The sequence below is a fragment of the Lasioglossum baleicum genome, chromosome 5 (assembly GCF_051020765.1).
Source record: "Lasioglossum baleicum chromosome 5, iyLasBale1, whole genome shotgun sequence".
In the NCBI taxonomy this organism is placed as follows: domain Eukaryota; kingdom Metazoa; phylum Arthropoda; class Insecta; order Hymenoptera; family Halictidae; genus Lasioglossum; species Lasioglossum baleicum.
This window is the reverse complement of record NC_134933.1, coordinates 14,483,034-14,498,371: the sequence shown is the minus strand read 5'-3', so window position 1 is coordinate 14,498,371 and position 15,338 is coordinate 14,483,034. Positions and strand designations below refer to the sequence as shown.

The following is a 15,338-nucleotide window of genomic DNA, read 5'->3' as shown; positions in this document are numbered from 1 at the left end:
TTTTAAATTATTAGATTACAAACGATTTAGTTTAGTTCCGTAGGAGATGCTTATTATTAGGCTACGGATTTTATGCATTTATAACAAAAATGAATAGGCGTAATTTAAAATGGCAAAAATATTAGAAAAACATAAACATATTATTATATTATTGTCAACCTACTAAACATAATAGGAAAGTAAATAAATTTCTATTTCACTCCAGTCTGTTGCAATTCAGGTAAGAAATTTGTTATTTTGCATAAAGATCCGCAGGCTACTTATTATTTTCAGATTTATCTCAGAAACGGAATTTCGGAATTAGAATAGTATCCAGTTAGAATTTGTTTTATCTGTTATTTTCAGAATTTATTGTTATCTTGCAGGATTTGTCCGGATTAACTTAGAAATTGGATCTTGCGTTTTCAAGTAATCTTGCTGCAATTTCTCTTGCAAACCGATCGCATTTGAAACTGCAGACAGACAGTTACGAACTCGCCACTTTCCTATCCTCTAAAAACCCAGCACACGGTTGCGGTTGCACTATTTTTCCATTCAACTTTTTGTAGGTTGTTGCACACGACGCATTATTACATAGTCGCTTTATAGCTGGCATAATAAATTGCAACATATGCAATTACAACTTAACAAATCAATTTTATGCATACCAATAATTACAGTTTTGAAGCAAACTGGGGATATTTACGTAAAATAGAAACTATATTTCGAAACTGATTGAAGAAATCATTTATGTTTTAGAAAAATCGGTAAATATCTCAATTAATGTCGTACCTAATTGATACAATAAAATCGAAACCCACTTCGAGCTCTTGATAGTTCTTATAGTAAAAATGTACGGATCCTAGACGGAACACGAATCATCGAGAATCATTGTACACGACAAGGTATCAAAGGGCTCGCGGCCGACAAAGGGCTGCTTGAAACCTACGCTCTAACGCGTAGGAGTAGAAGCACCGGTCATTAATCTATGACAGGTAAGGTGCTCGGCAATTTAACCGACGATTTACCAGGACCTGGATGAACTTTCGACACGCCATCCTACCCTAAACGGCGACCCGGTCCCGTGCACCGGGTATCTACGATCTGACCTAGTCACCATTCAGTGTACAAAGCTCTGGCACGTATCTTATATCGCTTACGTATCCGTCGGAACAACTAAAGTATGCGAGTTTACGGATTCCGCACGAACGCGGCCAAAGCCCTCGTTCAAATTTTACACGGCTCGTTAAAGGTAACGTAACCGGGTCACCGGTATATCCCCGAAATTATGGTTCCAGCGCGAAAACACCGGCCGAATACTTTTTTCGATAGAGCCGGGGCTTAGTGAAACGAAAAACAGAGCACGCTATCCAACAACCATATTTTTAAACTATTTATAAACTTATACAGCGTGTATGTTGTTATGGCAAAGCGATTTTTTTACGAGAATGTCTTCTTTGGATTTTGATAACACAAAACCTGTATTATTTCGCAATCGATTTTGCTTAGACTTGAACGAAATATTCTCGAGAACGTTTCTGACAATTTAGTGGTACGTTTCTTTCTATATATCAATTATTAAAGCTTTTATAGATATTTAAAGTTGTATTTCGTGGTAAAGACTGGCTTCTCTATAATTGAATATCGTAAAGACTTCGTATGCTGCATTGTATAAAACGGTTGGTAAAACAATCTGAATTTTTCACTTCGGACGTTCCAGTTTTTCGTAACAATGGCAACCAGCAGTCGATGTTCCAGGGAGTGAAATTTTGAGACAAACAAACTCTGTCGTTTCGTAACATTTCGATCTAACAAAATTGAACACAAAGCTGCCCCTGACATTTTCATACCTCAAGAAATATTAGATAATTGTCTCAGAAAACATTTGAAATTAATGGCAATTTATAATACACACAAAATGAATGTTTATATAGAAAATTAACGTGCGAGAATTTCTTAATCAACCTTTTAATAACAACAACGATTTCAATCGTATGCCGAGAAGACACTGGCCGGTAACATAATGAGATAACTTTTATAGAAAGATTGTTAAGCTTCTTTTTAATACGGCGCAGCCATTAAAAAATGTTATTGGACCATTAGTGATCCTCTGATAAGTAAATCATTGAATAGGAAAGTGTTTGATACGTACCATCAGGAGGCACAAAATCTTCGCTAAAACGGCAAACTGTGGTAACCTGCAACAAACGGGGACAAACGTGTTAAATGCACATTCGTTCGATTCAAGGAACGCGTTCTAAATCTACGGGGGGAAAATGGACATGCACGTCGACTGTGTCTATGCACTCTCGACCGGTATTTGCTATTGCACCTGCGAGATTTCAATTTGTGGCACGCAAGCTAATCGCTCGCGATCTCCGTATGATTTATAGTATTCAAATAAGTTTCGCACGATTACGAACCTCGCGGCCGAATAAAACGAAGGTTACTATTAGCAGCGGTGCAAATTGAAAGCACGGGACGCGCGGCGGATCGCTTCTGACAGATAAGGAGGAGATATACGAGATAATTAGCGACGGAAACAAATTATACCGGACAAATTGTATCTTGTAGCTAGTTCACGATTCTATCTTCATTCACATCCGATAATAATATTGCTACGAGTGACGGACCGCTAGACGACTATCGCTGCGGCCGATCTTTTTTCCCCTGGGACTTTGAGAAATATTCGAATTTCATTGCCGCCACGTCGCGCTCTCCAACTAGCAATCACTAGCATACATCGTTCCAGTGCTCTAAATTACATAAATGACGTGTCGGCTGCGCTTAAACAATTTTGTGTACGGTACATATTATTACTGGGACGATGGAAACTTAACATTCGATCTTGATTTAAATACGAATAAATGCAAGTTGTTCCATCGTATTATCAATAGATCGCGGATTTTATGCATTTATGACGATATGTTATAATGCGGATCTTGATGCATTTATAGCAAAATTGCATGGATAAAATTCAAAATTGTTGCACAATTTTATAAATTGAAGATGTCAAAGGGGGAAGAAGTAACATCCAATTTGGCTTCTATTTCTTGCAATCGACGCAGGCCATTTCTATTTTCCATAAAGATCCGCAGTCTACTAATTGTTATTAATAATGAGAGGTAGATATTTTCTTTCTTCCTAATGTTTAAGTCTCCGACGTACAATCTGCTGGTTCTATTGAAATGTCCGAAAAAATCTTCGTGCTTAAAGGGTTGAGGGTTCGAATCAAGGTTGTAGTTTCGATCAATGTCGTAGAGTTCGCGCCGTATGAAATCGAGAAACGTAGAAATTAAGAGTAACGCCGCGAGTTGTAAATAATAACCCAGCTGCGTACGAGCTGCGTGCGGTTCGCAGCCGCAAGGACTTGCGTAATGCGAATGCATCTCGTATTACAGAACACAGGTGAACACAGCAGTGCTCGCGCCAAGCTGCACCCGAGCTGCACGCCGAGCCGGTACCAATGACGTCGGAAGCGTTCATTACACGTTCGGTTTAATTCGACTGGGTTATTGGCTCGTTGCTGGAGCAGCGGGGTGGACCAAACGTTCCTTTCTTTCGCACCATCCCGCCTACCTCGTTCGAATCCACCTCGATGCGCTGCTAAGGAATTCCGTTGGCACGCCGGCACGCTCTTAAAACGCTTACTTTAGATTGCCCCCGTCAACTTTATAGAAACCCAGGCCCAATCTCGTTGCTAGCCGATCGCAAACCGCGTTCTCATTCGACGACTCATTGTCTCTGCTTTTCCTTAATGACCGATCACCTAATTCTGTGGTTCTAACAAGGAACGCCGCGTGTCGCATACTTTCACTTTCAAGATATTGCCGTTTAAAGTTTTGATCACTAAATCTTTGTACGTGTGATTATTAGACTGCGGATCTTTTTACAAAATAATAAATATTTGCATTGATTGCAGTATTGTATTCTTCTTTTAATTATTCTATCAAGCTGAAACTAATACGTTGATGTCCTTAAATATTTTTAACATGTCCACTGCTTTAAATTGTACGTGTCCATTTTTGTCATAAATGCATCAAATCCGCAGTCTAGTGATTATATTACTATTATTACAGACTAGTGATGTTTTCTTGTTTCCTTGATCTTGAGCTCAAATTTTTCGTTTCATCTATGATAAAGAGGAGTGCGGAAGACAGCTGTTACAAGATTCGATAAAAAAGAAATAATTATGTTACGTTGCGTCACGTTAATTGATTACAGCCACCGAGAAACCATCAAACGAGCTGAGATCCCCGAGAGCCATTAAAATTCGCAGGCAAACGTATAAAAATCGCATAAAGTATGAATCGCAGATTTTTATTTCTCTAACACTGGCCCGTTCACGTGACCCCCTTTACCCTTTATCACAATAAAGAAAAATACTTAATTCCGTAATACAGGCTGGACCACGAAGCGTGATCAGCTTAGACTACTTTACTTTTAGTGGTTCGATCGGAAATTGTTTTCGCTAAAATAACATGGTTCAAGGAGAGCTTTAGGTAATTATACCAAATTTTTTGTTAATCCTCTTTTTCCAGAGCGATCAAGGTCACCTTCAGTTTTTTACAGGTAAACTCACAATTTTTCCACGCTCAAGTTTTAGGAGACACTGAAACGGATTCGGTAAGCACTATAAAAAAATATCATTCATCTTAATCGAATCGATGCTCAAAATGGTGTCCATTAGCAGCAATACGCTCGCATAAACGGTCAAGAAATGATGTTTTTGATCTTCTCAGAATAAAAAAAATATTTATTAAGATGCTTGCCGAATTCTTCTCAGTATCCCCTAAAGGATGAGTGTAAAAAAATGATACCTTTACCTATAAAAAACTGAAGGAGACCTTGATAACTCTGGAAAAAAATGTTACAAAAATACTTGATATAAACTTGCGATCACAGCAGAATAGAGTCTAAGCTGATCACGCTTCTTGATCCACCCTGTATATCCGTGTGAACCGTGATTCGATTTATTTATCACTGGTCATTCAGCGCGGTATGGAATCGTGAAACCTCGGGATTCGAAAGTAATGAAATAGTATAATGTTTTATAACCGTACAGTTAAAGATCGCGGTGGCTATCAATTATACAAACGATTTGTGTTCTAATTTCGGCTTGTCGGTTTCGCGAAATAAGATTCTGCTTTCCGCGAGTAATGAGAGAGAGAGAGGGAGGGAAGTGGTCGCGTGCTTTTTGGACGATGCGGTGTGTGGATCAAGTGGTAACGTGCATCGCGGCACAGAAAATGCAGCCGACTCGAGTTTCGTGGTTTAATTGCATTGGAACGGCCGGCACGGAAGCTTCAAATGGATACTTGACCGAGTATGGAGTGGCCGACATTCGCACGCGAACGTTTCGCGAAAATGAACTCGCGAAGATGCGGCTGCGTGTTGCGGGACTTACTCGAAGGTGTTCGAATCACTTTGAGCATCGTGCTGTTATCAAGCTGTACGAATTTGCGAAAATCACTGTATTACTCTTGAAATTGGTGCAGACAATTCTTAATTAATTTATATTAACTACATTATATAAATATTAAAGTACATGCAACCGAAACTTTAAAAATATTTTTAGGCGGTAGATGGTTTATTGTAGAAAGAATTCATACAAATACGATTTCTTTCCTGCCGTTCAACAGCCTTATTTTTATTTAACCCTTCTGTAGCCAACCAGATACCTGAGTGTAGTCATTTATTGCATTTCCTTCAACAACTTGCTAATATTCCTCTAAAAATATTACTAAATTTCTCTGAATGTCCATAGAATCTGTGCAAATATGTTAAATACAAAAGATTTTTAATAATCTATACATTTTGGTTAGCTACGTAAGGGTTAAACATAAAAAATTTTCAAGAATGCAACAGAAAACCTAACAAATAGAGACCATTCTTCCAGAACTGTTGAAAGAAGATATTTACTACTTTCTAAAATTCGCGAACTACTAGCAAACATGACTAAACGAACATTACACGAAAGAGAATGTCTCTCATTTATATCAAAATCGTGGAATCAATTTTCCCCCGCCCTGTATGACGTTTTGCATTCCAATAATTGACGAATCGGAATAATTGATGTTCAAATACGACCACGACTGCGGAGAGTATTTGCCGGACAACAATACAAGTGTATAATTCCGAGGCGACTGACGATAGCGTTTGGACATCGGTTGGCAGCCAGCTCGTTAACGACCATCTATCAAATTAGTCAGAGGAATATGCTTGATCGTGGTTCGATACAGCAGGTTCGCATCCACGCGGCGCAGAGGCGTGGGCTCCATTAAAATTCAAATTCGCCGTTACGTAACGAGGAAAATGCTAAAACGCGTGTCCCTCGCCATTCGTCGGGGAGATGGCGAGGGGAGAGGTGAGGGTTTGACGAAGAAAATTTCTAACTGCGAATGGCAGACGACATGGCACCGGCACCGTAACACGCGACAACAGCAAGCTCTCCATGAAAAATCCAGTCTTTCCAGTATTTCTACTATCGTTGAGAAGAATTCCCATCGAGGCCGAACACGAACGTGAGTCTACGGGGGCACACTCCGCCATTCCGAGGATTTCCATGACGCGCGTTCCAAGATTCGAACCAGGATCCGTGTCATGCGTCGTACTCGCCATAAATAGGTGACGTAATTGTTCGCGAAATCATTTGCATTCGGACGTTCGTTTTGTTTCGTCGGATTTAGAGCGTGTCGCTTTTTACTGCTGCCTCGGCCAAAGAGCAACCGTCATTAGAACTAGAATCATTCTATCAAATGCTAAACAGAAAACACGGCCATCGTTGTCTTCGTCCTGAGAAATATCACAAAGTGTTCTAATACTAGGGTAAATGTACTTATTACTAGGGATGGGATCAACTACCTCGCAAACAGGTTCAAACTTTGATTGATTGAATTCGACCTCTCTATAAGTACTTCGAAAAACAGAAATAGTACTCCTAAGTATACTCGAACCTATGCCAGACAGTTTCGAACCTTTTACAAGTACATACTTCGGTAAACGGAAATAATACTTGCAAGTATATTCGAATCTTGATCGAACAGATTCGAAACTTTTATGAGAATATCGTACCGGAAATTCTCTGATTTTTTCTAATCATTATTTCTTTTACCTTTCAAATCAATTATGTTGTCCTCTAATGCATAATTTAATTCAACATGTATAACTATAATTTGATAATCTATCGGACATATTATTCTTAAATAGTTACGAAATTAATAAAGAAAGTGCTTAAAACCTACTGTATGCAGTTCTGGTTTCCAAGATTCGAGTACTATACTTATAAGTATACTTATAAGTATATTTTCGAAACTTGTTCGATACCAGTCTGTATAAAATGAATACTTTTCAAATATAATCATTCAAATGAAACTTGATTATTTAAATTGACTCGGATTCGTGAGTACATATTGAACTTGATCCCATCCCTATCTATTACCGCAGAGGTGTACGTTTTACTGCGGTATTTTTTCCCAATGAGATGAAAATAAATATTTTGACCTGAATAAATTTGTACAATTCAATGAGAATGTACCCTTGTTGGTGAGCCAAACAAAGTTTTCAAGCATTCCCATATTTTTATACCGTCTTCGGTCCGAGAAACATATAAAAAGAAACTTCTCTTGCCTTTTTGATAAACACGAGTTTCCATAATTCATTCAACAATCGCGTTCACGGTTTTGATCGACCATTTCCGTGAAAGATGCCACAGGGATGTGTCAATTACACACAAGCTGCGGCTATAACGATCACCGCCGACTCAATTAATAAATCACCGACAAAGTGAACGGGGATAATCTACTCCCGATCGCCTCTGTTCGATAATCTCCCACGGTCTTTACAACGCGTTTTAACACAGCCATAACTTACCGAATCGCCGTAAACATATCTGCGCGTCGCCGCTTCGAACTGTCATCTCAATCTACGCGCCGTAAGTTGCTGGAATCGTGACACTAATCCGGCTTAAAGATTGAGATACCCGCTTGCGTCCAAGACCTCGCAACTTACTTTTTTATTAGAACTACAACAGGGAGCCGCACAATTTATGGCTAGTAAACGTCGCACGGTTGAGCGGATATCAACGATGTTTCGATCACACTACAACTTGAACACGTCTCTCGAATCGAGCGGTCGGTTGGCCAAAATCCTGACTGCAGTGATAAGCGTGTCCAACACTTCGGAGATCCGTCATGAACGTTCACTATACATCCGGCGGTACTCGGAACGAGAATTGTCTTGTTTCTTGAATAGAGTTGTCTGGATGCGAGGGCGTAATGCAGCGGCAGAGAGAAGTTGCAATCCGGTGCAACGGATCTCGGGAATACTGGCGCACAATTAGCTGACCGGCCCCGCGATCTTAGGCCAGATAGTTGGGCGATTGTGCTCGAGGATCCTGCGAAGATCTGCCTAATTGGGCCAGGAAACGGGAAAGCCGATCCACGCGAGTTACAACGGCCGTTGCTATCCCGGAATCTGTCCCGATACGATCGTTACAGTTGAACCGAGCTTTGTGACTAGACTGTGTTGCAAAACCTTAGACTGGATCACCAGGATTCGGAGGAGCGAATCGCGAACACCGCTCGCTGTCACCGGCGTGAGACCGATATGGTGAATGTTGCCGGGGATAGGATCCGGCGTGACATCCCCAACCACGTAGGGACTCGTCTAAGGAGGATTTTAGTGGGGATATTTGTCGCCTGCCGCGTGAAAAACTGCCAACACTTGAATAGGCCCCGACACGCCGATGAAAAACGCGGCTACCGACCCGACGCCGATGGCTCTCAGCTGGACACCGCCTGTCGGGATAGATGCGCCGCGTGGATCGCGTGGATCGCTTCATCGGACTCTACCGGAGGAGCTGCTTTGCTAACTGCTCCTACAGGACCTCCCACCCTGCCACGATTTAAGTTATCAATAAAACTGAACACATTTCATAAAATTTTAGAGTAGAATGACAAGATGGCCTAGTGAAACCAATGTCTTGGTCCATTAAAGTTTGCTTTATATCTTCGGTGAAAACTTTGTGAAAATATTTAAAGAATTTTAAAGTACCGTTGTACTATTCTTGACCTATTAAAATGGTTAAACAAATAAACAAATGTATATATAGCTCTGTTATCTCGCAATTAATACAAACAATTTTTATATCGCACGTAAATCCGCAGTATTATAAAAAAATGTCACGTGAAAGATACTTGTGGGGACATCTGACAGTAATAGCTTCAATAACTTGCGAAGCGTTAATAAATGCTCGATATTATTTTCTATGTCCAGAACCTCGGTAAATATCGTCTCTCAGTGTCGAACGTACCCGGCAGCACTTTGATTCTCGTAAACTAATGTTTACTTTGTCGTAAATCGTGGATGATCGCCGGCGCGACGCATTTCCCTGCACGGTGCATCCCGTCACGGCAACAGCCAAGAAAGAGGGCCACGTCTCTATTGAGTCGACCACAAAATTTACTACCTTCCTAGCGAGCAAAGCACGAGCCGACCGGCTCTCGCATTCATCCAACGAAAAAGTCACCTGGCGTTCCGGTTGACAATGGCCGCGGCCCGAAAATGTTTCCCAAATAGGCATGGCAAATCGTGACAAATCACGTCGGTCAACGAATTCCCGGGCGACAGTGGCAAATTGCCGTGACAAATCGCTGGATTGATGTACCGCGTTGACAGCGATTCGCTCGAGATTAACGTTCGACGCGTGCGATCCTCCGGCTCAATAAATCCGACCACTAAAAGCCCCTAGCAGATCATGCTCGCCCTGGGGCGAACGGTATAGGTACAGTCTAATCCGACGGAGTGCTTGAAAAATGTTACATGTCAATCCCTGAATGTTTACAGATTTATACAACCAGCGCGGCTGCGTTCCGCGGTGAAGAGGATGATTCTCATATTCTGAATTCTTTCTCTCGGATTCTGGAACAACAGGCATTCCATCCTGGCTAGATAATATCTAAATTTGAATTCACCTCTATTAAATCGCTGCTAATAACCACCGTTACAAAAGATGACTGAACAAACACTCCGCTTAAATAAATACGGGCGGCAGGATGCATTCATGTATCAAATCATCGCTATTTTCTCCGCCACCGAGAGACGACTGGCTATATTAACTCGCGGACTCTGCCGTGCACCATTTCGTTCATTTCTATCGCATTTCTTGCCTTTCCGATGTCACTTCCAATTCTTTTAATGTAAAATAAAAATGTCTTATCATTTTCTTAGTCTATACATAATCTAGAATAATTATGTATTTCTTACGTATGTATTTCTAGTAAATATGTATTTCTCGAATGAGCAATATTAACAAAATTTGCAAACAAGGCAGCAACAAAACAGGCGACACACTTCAACATCATCAAATCAACGAAGTCCGCCGTCTTCTACACAACCAAAGGCTGTTTGTTGCGAGTACACGAAGATTGGTTGCGAACAAGCCTGCGAATGTTCTAAGAACCAGCAGGACATCCGACGCCTCCTAGTTCGACAAACAGACAGCGCACTATGGTTCCATGAAAAGGCGGTGAGCATCATCGAATTCGTCACCGTGTTCCATTTAGCGAAAGCTCAATTTGCGGGTAACGCGAGACAGCGGCGCGGCGGCGGCAGGTTGCATCGAACCGAGTCACCGAGTCACCGAGCCCGTTTTTTCCGATTCGTCTTTTTGCAGATGGCGCGTAACGCGCGCGGCATGCAAATTATCTCGTTGATTGAGCCGAGCATTTTTTTTCCCCGTGTGCACGATGAGTACACTCGTGACTGAAGGCTGGTGGACAACGTGAAGTGGCAGATAGTAGTCGCCGACGTCGCCCGTTTTACGGGGAACGGCCAAGGAGAAACGATTGAACGCGTCCTGGGACGTTACTATAGAGAGGACCGTCCTCTTCTTCTTCGTCGTCGTCTTCGGTCGTGCCTCAAGTGCCCCATGGCACGGAGAAGATAACCTGAGGCGGGTGGGAAGAAGAGTAAAAGATGAGGAGGAAGAGGAAGAAGCCGGACAAGAAGAGGAGCCACGCGAGAGGAATACGCGACAAGGTTTTTGCTTCGGAGCCGCGACGTTCCGCGCCGGCGTCACATTCATTCTGACACGCTCCTCGTCACCCTCCGATAAAAAGGAATCACTATTGAATGCCTATTAGGCAGACCCACACTTACGAGCAATCAATTATGCCCGACCCAAACCCGTGGCTAATCAAAATCTGCGAACACATGCTTTCGACTACTGACATTGCTCCTCTATCTCATTATAAATCTTCCTTGTTTCTAATCGTATTATTATGAAGTTTTTCTTAACATGCTCCAGGCGTTTCTCCGATTAAAACGATACCAAACACGGTATAGTTCGCGTTATATTTACCTTTTTGATCCACGTTACAGTGGAACCTAGGTTATCCGAACTGGTCAAAGGAACATCGATTATAATCAGCGGAACGATTACCTAGCTGTAGTACTTGAATAAATCATTTAACTATATCATTCGTTCGGATAATCGAGGTTCCACTCATCCGTGTATTAAACAAACAAATGTGCTCTGAATTATGTCGTGTTTGGGCTCATTTTAATCAGGAAAATGTCAGGTAAAACATGTTGGTCAAAGTTTCATCGAAACATAATGTACAAAACGATTGCTTGTGCATTATAAAATACATACATACAGTTTTCTGATCTCGTTATATGACGGTCTACTGTTAGAATAAAAATGGCAAAAAGCCCGACCAGTCTCGTTATTTTCCTAAAATAGTTACTTTTGAGTCTAGTGTGAAAAAGAAGATGCACAACAGATGTTGCATTTCCACCGCGCGCCGGTTTCGTAACAAAATGAAACTCCGTCACTTTCACCGGCGTTAGCACCTGCACCGAGGGGCCAAACTTTTGTTTCCCCTAGGATCGGTTGCGGTGGCTCCAAAGCGAATTTTTATAGTCGAAGTGATCCCCGTCCGTCGCCTCGTTTAATCTCGCTCGTGTCGTATAGATTTTTATGCCTGGTGTCACCAGAAATAGCCGACGATGAATCACCGGAGAAACGGATCTTTTACCCTGGCCGATCGAGCACCATCGAGAGCTGTTCCCCGCATTCCTGGCGTTTTACTTAGGCCTACTTAAAAGGGTTGGATTGGTCGCTCGAAGGCTCTTAGGGCGGATATCGGGTTCGAACGGGAGTCCTCCTCTCGCACGAGAGACTACTAAACAACGGCTTGTCGTCCTGCGGGACCATTCATTACTTGTCTCCCGTTCGTTAAAGCGAACGCCAGTTAAGAAGGCCACGGTTAATTGAGTTTTAGGAATTCATTTCGTCGCCGATAAACTCGCCGGTGGGCCGTATACGTTTGACCCGTCTCCAGGAATTTCAAACGTCACTGTATCTCCCGAAAACACAGTGAACTCGGTAAACGTGCTCCGACTTTCATATCCTCCTTTCTCGAAATGCAGTCGCTCTTGCAAGGAACAATTAAGCTCCTGGGAATGTAGAAAGTTCTGAGACTTTGGGGATGTTTAGGGAATACGTTGATGTGCATTATACAATTTTTTGTATGCTCGATTTCATTCTAAGGGGTGAGAACTGACCTTCGAACTTCCGCTTGCTGTGAGAAATGGAACGACAGTTTCATAAATGTTAATATAATTCTTATCTTCTAAATTAATCGTTTTATATGTGGTAATCTAAAAATGCTTACGTTTCTCATTCGCAGAGAGCAACGTATGAAAAATTCCTATTATTTAATTAAGTCGTAACAAGTAGAGCAACTCGGCTAACAAGAACATGATTCATCTGCGATTCTGATAAAGGCGAATGAGCAAGACGAGCATAAAACGCGTGAAACATGAGATGTGGTTTGACTAGACATTTTGTGTAATTTTGTGTGTGTTAAAATTTCAGCATGTTATCAAGATTCTCAGTCTAGGCACTGTATAAACTATTTGCCAACCCAATATATACACATTGCTATAAAATGCTATATCGGTTAATACATTATTACATTGTATGTACAATGATATGAATATACAATTTTGTGTGCGAGTATTCCCGAGGATCGGGTTAATAAAAAAAAAGTTCCTTATTCCCCATGAAGACCATTCTCGCCTTCGATAAAAAGAATTTTATTCGATTCTGTTATTATGCACAGTTAGTTTGTTTCAGCTTCGCGGATTTCGCCGTTGAAAGGGCCGATAATAAAATTGTTCATAGATTAAAATGGAAGCTGTTTGCGTCGTACAAGATAAAACGGAACATTTATTCCGAGGGATATCGCCGTTCGTTCTGGCTCATTCGCGTGGACATTTGTTGTTCAACCTGTAATCTTTAATGGACTCTATAGGCATTTAAATAACCATCTCGCCCACCCACCGTCACTTAACTCTCTCTCTGTCGTTTCTCCGAACCCTCGCACTATCTGAGACGGTGCGGTGTACGCTATGACGACAGGAAGACAACTGCCTTTCCACATTTTTACCGTTAACCTGGACACCGAAATTATTTCCCCTGCGGTCTGATTATACTGATTCTTCGTTAATTGGAGCAGGGAAACCACTGTTCGCACGTACGTCGATTTGAGGATATTGGAAATTAATAAAGTTACTAAATGACAGGGAAATTCAATTTTTTCCCCAGATTTTCACTTTGGAAAAGCGACGTTCACTTGCTGCAAACTGGAGCAAAATTACCACTGTTTCGAGAAAGTACTAACAAAAGGACCTGATAAATGACAATAATAATAAAATTCAGAAAAGAAGGAATTCAAACTTTCGATATCCATGTAATGTAACATGTATAGCTTTGTATAGCAAAATTACATAGCAAAATTCCAACATTCCAGAAGGTAAAAAATTGAGAAATTGGAAAGAAAGATATCCAAACTCTGAACGACACAAGGGGGCATTGAAACATAAAATGGACGGAGAACGTACTTTGTTATATTATTATTATTATTATATGAAACACTGTTGATCGAACACTGCGGAAACTTGGAAAAGTGACGTTTTCTTGTTGTGTCGTCGAAGATGAGTCAGCGGAGTTAGTCATACGAAACTGGGAGCCACGGAATCCACACAAAAGCCGGTGCACTTTTAGGGAAGTCTCCTGGCAACTTGAGCCAACGAACCGAACTTCGACGACCGATCGATTTGCCCGATGATCGTACCAATTACCTATACTTCTCGAATCCTTCCAAGAAGAAAATTGAATCCAATGGCTGTTCAGAGCTTCTAATTCGGCTTGACGTATCACGTTTTCCAAGCGAACGATCCGTCTCACTCTAGATAACTTTCTTTGCAGATATCTGCAGAAAAAAAAACAGATGGTTTTAGCTCTGAACCATTAAGCCACTCCATTGCCAAATTTTCATCAACGATGCTTTTCCAGTTCGTAACAAAATTTCTGTGATAAGTTCTGATTAAATTTTTGTAGATAGTAGACTATACTTTAGTAGTGGATGGACCAAAAGAAATGTTGCAACGAAAATTGTGTATAAAATTAGTTATCAGATACTGATAATTAGACTGCGGATTTTTGTACGAAGTAAAAGCAGGAGTTGAGTAAAAAATTCCTTCGTTCCGTAGCAAATCTAACATGTTGAAAATAATGCATAAATGCATAAAATCCGCAGCCTGGTTATAATGATATCGGATATTGTTTTTGAATATGCAGACGTTCGAATACGTACGTCATAAATCGTCCGCGACTATTTTCGGCTGGTTTCAGAAAAGTGTCCACGTGTGGTAACGAGCATTTAAAAATTGTCGATATCAGAAGCGTGGGAGTATGCTCGCCGATAAGCACGCAAAGTGGATGGCGGAATTTGTGTAATCGTTCTTAGGAATTTCGTGGAATCGGTCTCTGCGCCTCGAGTCGCGTGGAGCGGCCCCGAAAAAGGAATATTACGTCAATGAGTTAACGTGCATCGCCGACATACCTGACGGTGACATTGCTCAACGTCACCAATATGGTTAACCGCGTGTTTACTTACCCCAGAAAAGTTATCGAGCGGTCATCAATGTTGTTCTCGCACGGCGATAACTCGCGCCGATCATCTTGGTCGGCCGGAATGTGCATTACACCGCGAAATGCACTTTTGCTCATTAACGACTTCGTGACCGCGACTAGTTAAATTACGTGATATTTATTCAGTTCAGGGAGAAACAATTTATAATGAGGGAGAAACGATTATAATGAATTTAACTGCACAATTTATAAGAGTAATGGAACTGCGGAAAAACGTTAAAATTGAACTTCCGCGTGGTCATTGTGAAGAGAATTTCCTTCAGAAAATCACATTGAAAAAATATGGAAAAATATGATTTGAAGTCGCTATAGATGAAGTCAGTATAGTTCTTTATGAAGAGTACAGTTACTCGAA

The 15,338-nt window shown here is 41.2% G+C and overlaps 1 protein-coding gene across 5 annotated transcripts in view; it reads right to left on the bottom strand.

Annotated features, from left to right (window-relative positions):
* Positions 1–15,338, bottom strand: part of LOC143208531 (fibroblast growth factor 17) — a 163,805-nt gene that overhangs the window by 18,926 nt on the left and 129,541 nt on the right. For all 5 annotated transcript variants that reach the window (XM_076422987.1, XM_076422985.1, XM_076422986.1 and 2 more), the window contains one exon: positions 2,132–2,177. In XM_076422987.1, coding sequence (XP_076279102.1) covers positions 2,132–2,134 — 3 coding nt within the window. In that variant the 5' untranslated portion in view covers positions 2,135–2,177. The remainder of the gene's footprint in view (positions 1–2,131; positions 2,178–15,338) is intronic.